General features: G+C 39.8%; 1 protein-coding gene and 1 long non-coding RNA gene across 5 annotated transcripts in view; one reads left to right on the top strand and one right to left on the bottom strand.

Moving 5' to 3' along the window:
* snx2 (sorting nexin 2) overlaps positions 1–6,328 on the top strand; it is a 68,323-nt gene extending 61,995 nt beyond the window's left edge. The window contains exons 13-15 of the mRNA XM_079689228.1: positions 2,761–2,841; positions 2,927–2,998; positions 3,468–6,328. Of these exons, the coding sequence (XP_079545354.1) occupies positions 2,761–2,841; positions 2,927–2,998; positions 3,468–3,518 (204 nt within the window). The 3' untranslated portion in view covers positions 3,519–6,328. The remainder of the gene's footprint in view (positions 1–2,760; positions 2,842–2,926; positions 2,999–3,467) is intronic.
* Positions 6,329–13,552: 7,224 nt separating this feature from the next.
* LOC307042325 lies at positions 13,553–15,973 on the bottom strand. Of its 4 annotated transcripts, none has more exons than XR_013809081.1 (4): positions 15,871–15,973; positions 15,435–15,495; positions 14,763–15,334; positions 13,553–14,583 (listed from the first exon to the last, which is right to left on the bottom strand). It is a non-coding gene; the product is annotated as an uncharacterized lncRNA (long non-coding RNA). The 4 variants fall into 4 exon arrangements; XR_013809082.1 differs by having other exon boundaries at positions 13,553–14,886; positions 15,087–15,334; XR_013809080.1 differs by having other exon boundaries at positions 13,553–15,334.
* Between the last annotated feature and the right edge of the window lie 1,141 nt (positions 15,974–17,114).

Raw genomic sequence — 17,114 nt, 5'->3', positions numbered from 1 at the left:
AACTAGTGTATTTAACATGATACTGAACTATTGCTTAGCTAAGGAACTTATACTCAAAATAAACAAAATTACAATAAGATGTTGATAAGTAATGAAACACCAAATTGCTCCCGTAAAATAACGTGAAATGTAATATTAACAGTTTAAAATTCTTAAAATCTCCCCCCCTTTAAAGCATGTAACATGATCTGGTGTTATAGAGTCTCAGGGAGGGCTTTCCTTTGGTTCCGGTTTCGTTTTCCCTCGGTGTTTGCTCTCAGTTCTCGGGATCTTCCTCTATGATTTTGGAAGCTCAGAACATTTTTCCTGCCTCTTTAAATGTTGTTGCATTTTCCCTGCCATGCCTTCCTGCAACCAGGAGATTGAGGAGGTAGGACCTGTCTGTGTGTCTGTATGTCTCTGTCTGTCTGTCTGTCTGTCTGTCTGTCTGTCTGTCTGTCTGTCTGTCTGTCTGTCTGTCTGTCTGTCTGTCTGTCTCTCTGTCTGCCTGTCTTTGTGTCTGTCTGTCTCTGTCTGTCTCTCCGTCTGTCTGTCTGTCTCTGTCTGTCTCTGCGTGTCGTTATTATCTCTGTCTGTCTTTCCGTCTGTCTCTGTCTGTCTGTGTCTGTCTGTCTCTGTCTGTCTCTCCGTCTGTCTGTCTGTCTGTCTGTCTCTCTGTCTGTCTCTCTGTCTGTCTGTCGGTCTTTCTGTCTGTCTCTGTCTGTCTCTCCGTCTGTCTTTCTGTCTGTCTGTCTCTGTCTGTCTCTCTGTCTGTCTCTTTGTCTGTCTCTGTCTGTATGTATGTATGTATGTATGTATGAATGACTGTCTGTCTGTCTCTTTGTCTGTCTGTCTGTCTCTGTCTGTCTGTCTCTCTTTGTGTCTGTCTGTCTCTCTGTCTCTGTCTGTCTGTCTGTCTGTCTGTCTCTCTGTCTGTCTGTCTGTCTTTCTGTCTGTCTGTCTGTCTGTCTGTGTATCTGTCTGTCTCTCTGTCTGTCTGCCTGTCCGTCTGTCTCTCTGTCTGTCTGTCTGTCTGTCTGTCTGTCTGTCTGTCTGTCTGTCTGTCTGTCTGTGTGTCTGTGTGTCTGTCTGTCTGCCTGCTTCACACCTTTGAGTTGCCTCATTGCACCATTTAGATTTTCAAATTCACCTCTGTTGGGTTCGATATTTTAGTGTCAACGTTCATTTTGTATTTGTTTCCGTTGTTTCGTTTCCTTCCTGCTGTCAGTCCTGAGTCACGTGAAGAAGTATGTCAGTAGATCAATTTCCTTTTCTTTTTTTCTTTGGGAATGTTAATTTTCTGAATATCAGTGTTAGAATTGCTCATTTAGGTTCAACATTTTAACTCGAAACTTAAAATGTCATCACGGACAAACCCCTTTCATGTGACCCCTTACATCACGTAGATTTGCATCCACTTGGCTTACAGGGCAAACTTGGTTTAGTTTCTTTATACATTATATAACCTTAGTATGAATCTTATTAATTCCCATTATTATTTCAGCCTTTTTTAACACCCATGTAACAGTGTGGTTGGTGTGTTAGCTAAGTAAATTGCAATAATCAATAACAATGAATAAACTACACGTTTCACCTCTTATTAAGCAAGGTTATTCCTTTGATGGAAGTACATGCAAGATCATTTACTTGATGAAATTAAAGTTTACATTTTACAAATCTTAGAAACTTGCTGCAGAAAAATGTTGTGTCATGATTTCAGCGTTTTTTAAAGTGTTTTAAATTGTCAAATTGTCTTTAATAGATTAGCAACAAACCATCATTCAACCGTAAATTAAAAATAAATTCAGTACATTTGTAAAAATGTGTGTTTTGTAAAATAAGACTTTTCGAGAGCAACTATTTACTTAATGTGAAAATAATTTCATGAGTGTTTCCTATTCTCACAGTTAAAGCGGTTAATAAAAAAATTATCTTATTATAATGAGCTATTTGCTTCTGTGTGATACTGTATGTGGAGTTACAATATATATTTTGCTACATTTATTAATTCTGGATTTATAATCATCCAGGATGACATAAAGTGGTTCAGGAATGAGTCCTAAACCCGGAAATAAGTCAGCATTTTAGCACTTCCTGTTTCCTCATCTCAGATTCAACAATATTGTAATCATATTTTTGGTTAGATGCCTGGATTAAGGTCTGTGTTTACCGGTTCACGAGATTTTAACGTTCTAGGACATAACATTTCTCAGTAAACTCCCCACTCGTAAACAGTGACGTAAAGTAACTAAGTGCATTTACTCAATACTGTACTTAAGTACAATGTTTAGGTATTTGTTCTTTACCTCTACCACCTGTGCTCGTAAATGTCTGTGTTGCTAACAAGTTACTAAATTAGACTTCTAAATGTCATCACGCCTAACATTAGCCGCCTTTAGCTTAGCGATGGAGATGTGAAGTCATGTGACCATGCTGAAGTTAGTTTATAGCTTAATGTTAGCTTTTTACTTCAGGCTACTGTATTACATTTACAACTCAAAAGTAAGTATCAAACGTGTGTTTGCCACAGTCTGTAATATACTGAAATCCAATGGGGAAATCGCATTGCTTTTTGTCGAGGAAGCTCTTGTGATGCGAACTTCCGGTTCAGCCTCGAAAGATATGTCACCACTGCACCACTCTATAGCTTCTGTGCAGAAACATTGTTCAGTTGTAAATATATTATTTTTAAATGTCAGCCAATGAGTACAAATAAATGACTGTCTTAATTGCCAAACTACTTTTGAGGTTAGTTTTACAAACCCTCTGTTTGTGTTCCAGCTGGAGGGGAAGGTGGAGCAGGGAGAAAGAGACTTTGAACAAATCTCCAAAACTATACGCAAAGAAGTCAGCAGGTTTGAGGTGAGAGCATTTCATGGATCAGTGAGTGAGAATTTAAATGAATGATTTCTGAAGTTCTCTGATGTGTGACTTTCAACTTTTACAGAAAGAGAGAGTGACGGACTTCAAAGCGATTATAATCAAATACCTGGAGTCACTGGTTCAGACACAACAGCAGGTAAAGACATCATTATTATATTTTTGTAAAAGCCTCAATATTTATAACATTTAGCATAATAATTTATCATTTAATAAGTTAAATATAAAACTGTGTAAAATCGAATAACATCAATTATCACAAATTATATGGAAGTGTACTGCTGCCAAAAATTCCATTTCAATTGAAGAGTTATTTTCATGTATGATGGTTCAACTTTTCGAAACTCAATTGAAATAAAATAAATGTAATGGATTCTTGAGCCTTTTGAATGAGATGTGTTAAAGACAATTATGTTTGCATTGTTTCATACCACAATGACACATTTCCACAGGGCATTTGTACACTGGACCATAACGTTTAAATGAATTATCAAACTGTATTTAATAAAATGATTTTGTCCTACATTGTGAGTTCACAATGTAAAACCAAAATGGATGAAAGGCACAATAACAAAACCTGAATATGTTTCCTTTTTTCACTCTTACAGCTGATTAAATACTGGGATGCTTTCTTACCCGAGGCTAAGGCCATCTCATAGAGTCCGCACCAACACAACAGACAGTCCTGAATGGCTCCGGTCAAACTACACTACCCATAATGCACCGGGCCTCCCAGTTCACCACCCTCCTCCTGTTTATGTGAAGAAGAGAAGAGAAGAGAAGACAGTGAATCAGCTCCAAGAATCTTTTCTGCGGTTTAAAAAAAATCAACAACAAAAACTCTCTTGAATTTATCATTTTTTATTCTTCTTTTTATTTTCCGAACTCAGTGTTACGTTCGCGTCCATGACCTGAGATATTGTTTTTCTCCTACTTGATTCTTTAACAATAATACTGTTAGATAATTTTAAAGTTTCGCCCTTCACGTACAATCTCCTTCTAAGGCCAAATTCCTAATCAATAATTTGAGTTTCCAATTTCATGTAATGTTGCATTGAGTTTTATTTTCTAGCCTGAAGCTTAAAATCCTGTACGACATGAACGCAGCATGAGTTATGGCCCTGGTGATGGCTTTCTTCTCCTCACAGATTCTAACATGGTGTCACTTTTTACAAAGTAGAGCTCTTTTGTTCCCACCAGATGCAAAGGGGATGGGTGAATGTGGAGCAATCTCTCTGTTAAATAGTATTTGAGTTGATTTTGAAGGATTGTTCTTGAAGTTCCTCAACAAAGACTGATATCCACACCCCAAGGTAAAGATATGATTCGTTTTCTCCATTAGTTTGGCCGTTAGATGTATGGAAGCACATTACTACGGTGGCTAACAGGTGCAAAAGAGCTAAAATGGCCCAAAACATTTCCATTAGAAGAAACATGTGCACCTTCAAAAACGATGCAAATATAAAAACACAATTTTTTTTCCAAAAAACATGAAAATGAAGAAACATCTTCAGCAAGTTGACAAAATGTGCAGCATTTAGAAAATGATCACCAACTGGTATTTTTTATATTTGCATCACTTCTGAATATAAGATTGTTTCTCCTATTCTAAATGTTTTTGGCCGTTTGCACCTGTCGGCCTCCGTACTTTCCCGCCATAAATATATCAAATGTAAACAATTATTGAAATGGTCCGGGTGTCATACTGAAATGTGGTCAAATAAAAACTGGGAAGTCAAGAGTTGTAGCACATACAGAAAAACATCTACATGTTCCTGCAATTTCCCTCCGGGCAACAAAATCCTGAAGCTATGATTGGATGTGTCTGGCTGCAGTGTTATCTGGGAATTGTAGTTGACTTCTCCCCTAAATGTTGAACCTTCTGATTTTCTTTTCTAAAGAAACAAATGTCCTCCAGCTGTGTTTGAAACCAGGAAAGTGAAAATGTTACAGCAGTTATCCTGAAGTATGAGCTATTGAATTCCACCTGTAAACATTTCAACATGATAGGATTTTTCCAACAAAATTTCCCCAAATCAAACCTTGGAGTCTAAATGAATAAGCTGTGAAACTGATCCGGAGTCAGTGATGAAGGACGACTGACTCCATCCTGTTGGTTATTTTGTTGTCTTGTACCTGCCTGCACCGTCGCCTGGTCGATCCCAACACTTCCTCCTCACTTAAATTACAAAACAAGAGCCCTTTTCTTTCGTTGCTGTATGATCGTAAGTGAAGGCAACACTTTTTGTTTCTGTCTCATGAACATTTCCAAACCTAGAAAAGTTATTATTTTTCATTTTACTACCTTAAATCAACCAATGATTTGGTCAATTTCAAATCATGCTTTGACATTTAGTTTCAATTTGTTTAGACATTTTCATTGCATATAGCTATTGTAATATTTAGGTGTAGCAGGTGACTTGCTGGTGGAGAACCAGTAAAAATGGAAGTAAAATGGTAGTTTTTACAACTTTGTTTTTACGCCACATTACTCGTTAAGTTATCATAACCTAATCTGGTAAAGTGAGATCCACTCATAACAGTTTTTAAGGAAGGGCACTATGTAAATATTGCAAAAACAGTCTGAATGTAGAAACAGAAGATTAAATATTTATCAGCAAACTGCAAAACTGGATTTATTTTCTCCCCCATTGCCAAGGAAAACCTTTTTCTGGCAACACAATTAAGTGAATCTCTGTCAAATCACATGAGATAGTGTTTAATCGTCAAACAGTCATATTCTGCGTTTCTTCTGCAGATGAAGGACTTCTTGGTGTGTGTGTGTGTGTGTGTGTGTGTGTGTGTGTGTGTGTGTGTGTGTGTGTGTGTGTGTGTGTGTGTGTGTGTGTGTGTGTGTGTGTGTGTGTGTGTGTGTGTGTGTGTGTGTGTGTGTGTGTGTGTGTGTGTGTGTGTGTGTGTGTGTGTGTGTGTGTGTGTGTGTGTGTGTGTGTGTGTGTGTGTGTGTGTGTGTGTGTGTGTGTGTGTGTCCGCCCGCCCGCCCGCCCGCCCGCCCGCCCGGAGAGCAGCTTCATATCTCTTCCTGTGTTCAGTGTGAGGGCTTTAGTTGGGTAACTGTTCTTGATTTAGTTTCGATGGAATTTTCACCCATTTCTTTATTAAAATAAATCAGACATTCTGCATTATCAGAAGCTACAAGTCAGACATATCGTTACATAAATGTTGAAATAAAAACTGGAAGTATTGTTTTTTTCTTTTAGCCCTCACTATCCCTCTTAAATCGTATAATTGATTGCTACCTTTTTGTATTTCAATTCCCTTTTTTGCCGCCCAAATGATGTGCAATGTTTGAGAATTTTCAATTGATTTTATTATTTTGGTTTTCTTTCACAGATGATTCAATTCTTTATTTGAGCAGATTTAAAAAAAAAACTTTTTTCTTTGACATTCCTGCTGCGCGGCAGAACAGACGTTTAAGAACTTTAATTACAATAAAGGAATGTATCTCATCCATGGGAGCACTGGGTTTTAATTGTAATTATTCATCTTTTTATTATTTATCATGCAGATTGTAATAATGCATTTTATTTGAAAACACTGAGTAAAGATTTATAAAAACATAATTTAAAAAAGTACACCTAAAATATATACAAATGTCGCTTCTTTTGAAAATGGTAGTGGAGCCATTACTAATGTTAACATTTTTATTTACCAACCGACATTTTAAAACATATTATTTTTTTACTCTTACTGTCATTAATATTCCCCATTCTCTTTATTGATATGTTTGAGATTTGAATTACATTTTAATTTATGCATTAAACATTTTAGATTAAAATGATCATCATAGAAATATAAAAAACCTTTTTGAGATTTGTATTTTCAATTTACATTAAAGCATGGAGACATGTCTGAGTAGAGGCAAAAAATATGAAACTGAAAATTCACAGAATATTTCAGGTTTTGACTGTAATCACCTGTGTGAAATTTGAACTTTTGTTATTTTTTTCCAAAAATACAACTGTCAGGGACTCAAAGTGATAATCAGACTGGAAAAGATTCATACAAACTGTCAGGAGGCTTCACATCAGCTCTGCACACACACACACACACACACACACACACACACACACACACACACACACACACACACACACTGAGCATATAGGCAGAGTGCTGTCAGAGAGTGGGCAGTGCATTACTTTGCATTGTGGCTGTCACACCATCGACTAGCTGTCATATTCACGCTGCAGGTTTCTGTGGAAGACGAACATATTCACATCTGATTTTATGAAGAAATTAGTACCTCCATACAATGTGTTGCAGACATATCTACCAAAAATAGCATGCTAACTCGCTAGCCCGTTCTCTCTTGTAATACCACTTAACAATCCGATGTAGATTCGTCCAAGTGTTTACGAGATGGTCGAAACTAAAAACCTCTCACACACATACAAAACATCCCAAACAAGCCAGCATTTTTTTTAAAGCACACTACCATCAATCATGATATTATTTTTAAAAGATTCCCTTGACCCAGATTGTTGGGGGGCAACGGTGGCCAGTGCCCCTGTAACAATGAGCTTTGACCCCCTTGTGGGGAATATCTTATAATGATAATACAATTTTAGGTAGCGTTGTGCTGGAAGTAGCTGAAGTTAAGTGGAATGCATTTGACTTTGACTTTTTGCAAAACTTAAAATGTTGAACACTGTCTCGCAAGTGAGCAAATGGAAATGTGTGTTACTGTAATGTAATTGTGTTATTAAAAAAAAAAAAAACTTTTATAATGATTCTTCCATCAGTGTTGTCGATCCCAAAATGATTTCTCACATGTTTCTTGATTATGAGGTCATGACTATTCGTTTTTCACGCATAATAGTTTTGTCCATTTCCCTTAGATAAACAGACTGGTTTTATTTACCAGGGCAAGCAATACATCGTGAGGTTGCATTTCACACATCCCCTGTAAATCATCTCCCTTTTAAAATGATTTTCCTTACAGAACATACAGGGCCGTTGATACTGCGGTCCTCCTGTCCCTTCCAGGCTGAGAATAATGTAGGTAAAGCTGCATCCTTAACCCCCCACTATCACTTAAACCCAAGAGTAATGGTGCATCCACTTTTCCAGCCTCACCTCCACCTCTAGAATTTTCTCTCTGACTCCAGAATAATGCATCTGCATCTGTTTTCCGCGCTCACTCTAACCCCTCGCTCTTGCATGACTCCAGAATAATGGAGATGTATTTATTTTTACACCCTCCATCTTGACCCCGCGTCGCTATCAATCTGGCTTTAGAATAATGTAGGCACATCTGTTCCGCTCACCCTCCTAACCCCTCAATTTCCCCGCCACTTCAGGATAATGTAGGTGCATCTATTATCACACCCTGCTGCTGTCTCCCGACCCGTTTTTAGAATAATGTGGCTGCATTTACAACAACCAGCCCCCCCCCCCTCAATAAACTATCACTGCGGTGTCTGGAAATAAATAAAACGGCATAAAGTGCAGCTTTAAACTTCAAGATGGTGTGGAACAGGGGAAGTATTTATTATTTCAGGTCATAATTTACACCGAATCCTTTCCATATTCTTTCCACTTTCTCCTCTTTTCCTCAGGGACACAAACAAAGTAGAGGTGCATGAGGGAAGAGAATGAAATAAAAAGCACTGGGTAGCAGATAAGAGTGTTGTTGCAGTGTAACCCTCGCCTTCTATTTATCATATCTCCAAATGGCGGTGTAGCTGTTGTGCTGTGGTCAGGATACAGTGACCTTAGTTGATCAACTACCCCCCTAGCAGCCTGATAAGAGGGCTAATATAACAGCGAGCGAGGGGGGAAGGTTGTACTGTAATTATTTCTGCACTGTCAGAGGGGGAACAGACCGCGGCCCCCCAGCCGATTCAAATCTGAGGGGAAACTAAAAAGAGGAGGAGTGGGAAGGGCCGCCACAACAACAACGCCAGTGAGACAAATATCAGCCAGCCGCCGCGACACGCCTGAAATTGGACCAGTTTGTCATGCACAGGGCTGCCACACTACATCTAAGATGCCACATAAGACTTAATTCAAACTTTACTAGTTCAACAGAAACAGCAAATACTCACTAGTAGATATTTGAAAGAACATTTTGCAACATGTAAGATATAAACTGAAGGAAATACAAACATACCAGAAATGACTACTACAATTCAAATGTAAACACAATTGAAAAGAAAGGACATAGTTTACAGACAGAAAATACAAAAGGCAAGCAAACATAGAAAAATGCAAATCAATTGCAACAAATATTGATGACTATAAGAGTTATTCTATTTAAGACAAAAGTTAAAAAAGAAAATCAGCAATTCCTATGTACTGCTGAATTGTTCTTGGCAGCAATTGGTAGGAAATACTGCATTTGTTGGGGACTATTTTCACTGGTGGATTAATCAACATTTGTGCTGCTGCTTGTGAGTATTTGTGGCAGGAGGATGCGGTGCATGTGGAATTTAGTCGACTAAAGTCTGTACATGGTAGGTAAGCAACACTGTGCAACTCTATGGCTCATTGATGTGTTTTTAATAGTCCAATAATGGAGCTCTAAAGGCCCAGATACACCGGCCAGTCACCTGAGAAGTCGCCGACGCCGACACTGACTGTTGCGTCGCCGGACTCTCCTGCGTATTTGCCGACTTCGCGCACTGGAACACACCGCAAATCCGAGCCGAGCACGTATGAACTGCGCATGCGTGAGTGGCAATAACTCTCCTTACCAGCAGTATTCATCATTCAAAAGAGGCAACAACCGGAACAACCGGAAGACAGAGAAGAAGAACAGACTCCGTGATATAAACAAACAACAAATAGCGTTTTTCTTTCCATTTTCACTCTCGTCCATTGAAAACATGAACGAACAGGAGCAGGACGAACGGGAGGTACTGGAGCTAGCAGCCCTTGGACTCACGCTTGTGTTAAATCATTTGTTTACCTCCCTCACTTCCGTTAACGCTTCTCATTCACTGATTCGCTAGCTGAACAGCCAATCAGTGTTATCCCTTTGCCCGACTTCCGGTGGTGTTCTCGACGCCGATTCAACATGTTGAATCGGCAAGAAAAGGCGTCAGGTCGGCAGAAAAGACCCGACGGTGCGGCGCACACCACTCCGAATAGGGCGTGCCCACGCTCATGTTCGCCCTGACTCCCATTTACTGCCGATTTCGGGCCGGTGTATCTGGGCCTTTAGGCACAGAGTTAGAATATAAATCAGGCTTTGATCACCACTAGATTGATCTCATTAAACAGTGGTGCAGGTCCTAGAGAGCCCCAGCACCTATTTTCCATCTCTTCATTTGTTATTTGTCTTAAATGGGACTTGGAATTCCTCTCTTCATATGTTTGAACTGATACTTGATTACCTTATCCCCCATTAGCTTCTGATTTGATGAACACACATGATCTAGCTTATAACCTGTGGGTGGTGCAAAAAGAAAAAAGAGAGAAATATTCAGTTCCGGGGCTATTCATGTCCAGGTTTATAAAAGGACTTTTCACGTTTTAAGGAGTATTTGTCTTGTTTGGTAAAGGACATTCAGTTTTGGAATGTGACTCCCTGGTTCAGTCCTGTGAGCCAAACAGATACGGTAAAATATAGTCTATTTATCTGTAGGCCTACCTACCTCACATGCAGAACAATCATTAGGCGCGTTCACACCAAGTACTTTTCCCACAAAGGTTCCTGAGAACTACGATTTAGTTGCGTTCACACCAAAAAGTCCCAGGAACTAAATTAGTTCTAGAGAACCTTTTTTACCCCCTTTTCCGTCCCTGCTAGAGAGCAGGGACTTTCGTGGGAGAAAAAGGTTCCTGTGTCCACGCCCCGTCAAACTCCCAAAAATGTTTGTGAAGCCGCCATTTTATTATCCTCGCATTGAATTATTAGCATTAACATTAGCCCAGCACAAAAACGCAGAGAGACTAACTTATGACAACTCAAAATAAAACATGGGAGCGGTGGAGATGAGGAGGTGTCGGCGTTCGGGCCGTTTACTCGGAAAGCTTCAGTAGAAGCTGCTGGGTCCCTAACTCCGGGTACTTCCGGCCGGGGATTTTGGGCGGCAGTATACGCTGTGAAGTTGTTTGCGGCCTGCCAGTAAATCCAAAGCAGAAGAAGAAGAAGTGACGTCAGCGGCTTCATTTGCCTAATCCACCCCAAGGAACTAATTTCCGGTGTAAACGCGATCTGTACTTAGTTCATGAGAACTAAAGAGTTCTCAGGAACCTTTGTGGGAAAAGTACTTGGTGTGAACGCGTCTATTGTGCAAGTTTTAGGGTTGTGGCATGGCACCAGTTGTCGGTCAGCTAGCATGCCAAACGTTTAGCCCCTGAAATAGTGCTAGGTTTTGAAGGCAATTTAATATTGTGGCCAAACCGTGTAATGACAACTTCATTTCAGTGTCTGTCGATGTCAGTCTTGCGGTGGAATGGGGCCCTAAAATACTAAATCAACTACCCAGTACAAACAGTTGAGTAGCCCTTTTTTAAATTCTAAGTTCCTAAATGTGCTAAAATGTATTAAAAACGGGGTTATTTTCCTTCCTTCCTCACTCATGCAAATAGACCCAACACCAATTTGGGAGCACTGCGTTTCCCAAGTTTAAAATGCAGAAAATGAACACATTTGTGGATCAGACAGAAACTGTATTGATGTCTCGATTATCAGAACAGTAAGAAAAAAGCCTTCCTCCCCACAGTGTTAAAGCAACCTCTCACTGCATATTTGGACAGTGCCAACAATACTAATGCTAAGTCTGTTCTGGGTTCCCTGCGTAAACGGTCACAGGCTGCAGTTGTTCTGGAATTATCAACCCGTTGGCAGTTGAGCTTTCCCCTGACGGATGGACCTCCAGGGCTACGGAGAGCTACTTAACGGTGACGGCCCACTGCATCACTCCCAATGGGGAAATGAAAAGTCCCCGTTTATGAAGAATGTACGAGAACACATCTGGCAGAGAAACTACAAGAGGAAGTATCAGAGTGGAGATTGGTGAAGCCAGAGACAAGTATTGCAGTCACAACCGGCAAAAAGCAATGTCAACGCCCTCTGAAGCTGGATCTATTATTTTAGCATCGCAGAAAGACCTTTCAGGCGGGGGTCCAGACTTTTTGCAAGAATCCGAAAAGTTCAATTTTCCACCTCAGAACATATGCTGCATATATTTTAGAGAACAATCAATCAATCAGTCAATCAAAATACCTTATTAATCCCAGGGGGAAATTAGGTGTTGTGACAGCTTCACCATATACCTATTAAATAAACAAATATTTATATAAACTGAAGGTACAAGAAGGAGGCAGGACGTCCTCCACAGCGCAGAGACCATCTGAAGACTCATGGTGAAGACATGATGAAGACTCAGACTCATGGACGAGACATGATGAAGCTCTTGATATAATCCTAGTTGTTGGCCAAAACAGTCCGGAAGCCCTCGATGGAAATGCTGTTGTCCGAAATAAAGTAAATACAACTACACTCCAGATTTTCCATCTGAATGTAATACATACCCTCATTTATGAGGCTACTGGAACTCCAGCTGCTGTACTCGGCATTGACAGGGAACAAATATTGTTATTTATTTTCTGACCATGGCGAGATTGAGGTTCTTAAACATTTCTTTGAACGAAATTCAGATCTGTGATTAAGGGCTGTCTCCACACGGCTCTCAACATAACGGCAGCTGAGCAGGTAACAGTTCATTTTGAGTATGATTATAACCCCTACCAGCGCCATATAGATAGAAGAGTTACGACAGCGGAAGTCCAAAAACGGTTATCGTCATGTGGTTCATGCAGACGAGGATTGTTCCCCGGAAGTTCATGGCGGGCAATGTGAATGCATTGATAACAGGAGATAGAACTACGATTTTTGGTAATTATTAGTGAATAAAGGTTTTGATTTGCAATATTTATACAACAAATCGATGTGTATGTATTTACATCAATATGTTTTAAAAAATAAAATAGAATTTGCTAATATTAAGTGATAATATTAGGATTAGTGTGAACAACTAGTTTACATGTTAGGCTAACAGTGCCTTGGTTAAAGAGCCTGTTGCTGTTTATAGCTTTGAATTCTTTAAAACCAATATTATCTTCTTAAACTTGTATGGTAGTCAGGAGCATCACTTTCTAATGTTTATTGATATATTTAGAGGGAGGGGATCTAAAGGAATGCTTCAAAATTCAGATTAGATTAATTTCTACCATTTTCTTAAATTCATGGTAGTTTCAGTAATCCCATGGTAATTGAGGACACAAGTTATCTAAATGACTAATGTCATCTTTATGGCTTTCAGAAAAGACAGGAGACCGACAGGTGACTATCAAAGGACTAGCAGCAGCAGCAGCAGCAGCAGCAGCAGCAGCAGCAGCATGATGATGATGATGTTAAATGTGTCGTTTTAGGAACATCCATTGCAAATACATGGAATTCAATAAACATTGAATAGCATATCATGCAGTATGTCTTTGCCTTTTCCTCCGTGTTGTCCTGGTTTGCTGTTCTGCCTGGGGATGCTCAAATCGCTCCGAGAAAGGAGTACGAATGTACGGCTTCCCCACTGACACAGAGCGGAGGAAAAAATGGCTTGCTCAAGTCAGCAGGAGCAATTTCACGACCAACAGCAAAAACATATGTGAGGTTATTATATACAAACACTGCATTTGCACTCTTTCACAAAACCACACCATTGGGAAAGCGTAATGTTTTGTTTAATACAAAAAAACAGGGAAAGGCTTGAAAAACACAGAGTTGAGACTCAGGGTGCAGGGTGAGGGTCTCAGTGCAGGTATTCAGGCTCCATTGAATCCCCCTCTGGTTCTTGTGCTGAAAGAGGGAGTAACAGACAGGAGAAAGGGTTATACACACCTATATAGCACACCTATTGGATGGGAAATTGCCTTGGGGAGATAAGGTGTGGTCTTTGTGCCCAACTGAAGTTATGGAACTTTATTATTTTTGAGTTTAACAAAGTATGACAAATGGCATCAGTAACAGATGTGATATGAATTTTTATAAAGTTGTCTCACATTCTTGGTCATATTTTATATACAGTATGTAATGAGTATAACATGTCCAGTAAGTATAAAGTGCTTCCTAATACCGTGTATTCAACCACTATGGAATATGTATGTGGGCAGACAAAACTGAGTTGTTCTGTGTGTGAAGTAACCTCAAGTCACTCCGCAGGCACATTTTGATGCAGACCAGTTTGTCAAGACAAAAAAGGGCAAGACTAGGCTGAGAGCAGAGGCTATACCCACCATCTTCGTGCATCGCCCTGTGGTCAAAAACAGAAGGTTCCCTGCACCACGATTCACCCCGGGACCTGTATCTACAAAGCCCATAGCTCATGATCACAGCTATAGTGTGAAAGGTGACACAGGTATAATAAGTATGAACTCTTAGTAACAAAAGTAATATTTCTTATTTTTAAGTGGTATAATATTTTAAATGTTCGAAAATCTACAGTGCCATGTCTTCTACTTACATTAGGAAGAAGGGATGAGGAGACTGAGAGAAAGGAAAGTGAGGGTGGAGAAAGAGAGGACATGGCTAGTGAGGAGAGACAGGGAGGGTGGACACCACCCACTCAGCCAGCAGCCAGTCAGCATACGAGGGAACCAGCAGCCAGTCAGCATACGAGGGAACCAGCAGCCAGTCAGCATACAAGGGAACCAGCAGCCAGTCAGCATACGAGGGAACCAGCAGCCAGTCAAACAGATCTATTAAAACAATTAAAGAGAAAATTAAAGAGCCAAGAAGGAATCACCAAAAAAGCAAAGTCTGCACTAAGAAAAATCAGGAAGGAAAATGCAGCTCTCAAGAAAACAATGAAAATTAGGGACAACAAATATAAGAAAACGTTTTCAAAAGACCAACTTAAGGCATTAGGCAGACTCACCACAAAGGGGATGAAATGGAGCAATGACACAATTAAGAAGGCTTTAAAAATTCGCTTTGCGTGCGTACCAACGGGTTACAAAACTCTGCAGGAATTGCAGATTCCCCTTCCAGGAATAAGGACACTGCAAAGAAGGATGCAATGTGTTAAGTTTGAGCCTGGTGTGTAACAGCTAACACCACTGCCCCTCCACCCGTAACATCACTGCCCCTCCACCTGCCAATATCAGTGCCCTCCACCTGCCAACATCACTGCCCTCAACCTGCCAGCACCCAGCCAGAGGAGCGCAAACAACAAAAACAAGCAAGGTGTCCCGTCATGTACCTGGAAGTTTGGGTGAGCAAAATGGAGTAAGAGAGGGACTTGAAAAACCTTGGTGGCTCTCTACTCATGTTGTTACAGTTGTCTTGGTTACAGCTCATTTTTTTTGCCATTTCCACATCTTTAGAAAATATGAAATAAATGAAGTGAAATCAACCTCTTCTCTGGAGAACAAACTTTGATTTCTCTGTCTTGTGAGTTTGCAGTCTTGCAGTTTTGCTCCTCCACTTGTAACATCACTGCCCCTCCACCTGCCATACAGTAGGTTACTAACCAGATGACTTATATAATACAGTGATAGAATACATGTTTAGTATGCTTACTTATATAAAACAGTAGTATTAAACTTACCTTGTGTTTTCACTCTCACTTAAGTCCCTCTCCCTTTGCCATCAATCCAAAATCAGCTGAGCTGCAACATTATACAGACAGGTAATAATCAACATAATCACAAGGACACAATATGGCTCTGCTAAAAACACTCACTCTTACACGCACCAAAGTTATATTTATCTAATATTTAACTCCCTCCACCCCCGCATACAATCCGGTTTAGAAGCCAACGACGTTGGACGAAATGACATTAAGAGAACGGAATTTACAATTAAAAGGCTGTTCAACGTGTGTTGCTAACTTGATCCGTTATCCTAGCTTTATCTGTTATCCGTAAACGTTCCCTAAATCTACTAATTTAGGGATAATCCACTGACATCCTTTAACACACATGTTGATTTGAATCAGATGTACTGATAGTATCCGCAATATAAATCTTTAAACTTCTTCTTACCTTTAAAAGTCCGTCACGAACGGTCGATTATGCTGCAACTCTACAGCTCTGCTAGCCTTGGCGCTAACTTCCGGGGAACGATTGAGAGGCTCCACGATCCGCCATTGCTGTAAAAAAGTGGTCCATTGGATTGAACGGATATGACGTAACTCTCAGTCTATACGGCGCTGACCCCTACTATCTTCCAATTACACATTATTGAGTCTTTTTTACTTTATCATATGTTTGGCTATATAGTTAAGTTTTCCTCATTATTTTTCTTCTATTAATCTAAACTATCAATCCTGCCATACAAAATAGTGTTTTTTCCATGGAGTAAATCTGTAAATCAGCTAAAGCATTGTTCCTTCAGCCTAATTATACCTTGCCAATCGTTCTCTGTATTGTTCCTACATTGTGCTTCTGTCCTGTTTCTTCTCCACGGCTCAAATGTACTGTCATATTTGATTTTATGCCTTAAAATCGTACAGTCTAACTTCTCTATAAACACGTGTCATTAGAGTTAGCTGCAGGCTGACTTTGGTAATTCTTAAAACCGATTGGAAGTCGTTAGAATTCAACCAAAGTTAGTTTGACCTTGAAGACAACAAACAAGAAACCCAAAGCTGCTTTCTAGCTGCTGCAGCATAATTGTTAAGAACCCCCCCTAAAAAAGTGTCAATTGTAGCTTTTATTGTGAATCCAGGAGGATGTATGGGCCAGTGTCGCCCGGTGATAGATGACACGATACCCAGCTTTCCTGATTTCGCAAATTTCTATGAAATGTGTCCTGAGTTCAGGAGGCGAGGAGATAAGAGGCTGGAAGAGGCTCGCCGGCCAATAGGATTCATCCATTTCTGCCTCTTATCTGCTGATAGAGGAGGAACCTCTCTGTTCTTTTTTCTTTTCCTTCCCTCCTCTTTTTTCAACTCCCTTCCTTAGCTTATTCAATGCCATCCTTTACCTCATGTCTCTTTCTCACTTCTTTCCTCCTTCAATCTTCTTTCATCTTCCTCCTTTTTGTCTCCCGTCGTCATCTTCTCTCTTTTTTCACAGATCTTTTGTTTTTCTATTCTTTCTTTTATTTTCCTTAGTCCAACTTGACTTACCTCTAGTTTTTTTTCTTTATTTATTCTCCTCCACCTCTTATTATATTTCTCTACTTTTCTTTTGTCTCCTTCTCTTTTCACCTTCCCTTCTTTATCCTAATCGTGTTATTTCCTATAACTTTTTGTTTTTCATCTCCTCCCTTACTCTTCTTTTTT

This window comes from Notothenia rossii (genome assembly GCF_949606895.1).
Source record: "Notothenia rossii genome assembly, chromosome: 6".
NCBI lineage: Eukaryota > Metazoa > Chordata > Actinopteri > Perciformes > Nototheniidae > Notothenia > Notothenia rossii.
This window is presented reverse-complemented; position numbering and strand designations above follow the sequence as displayed.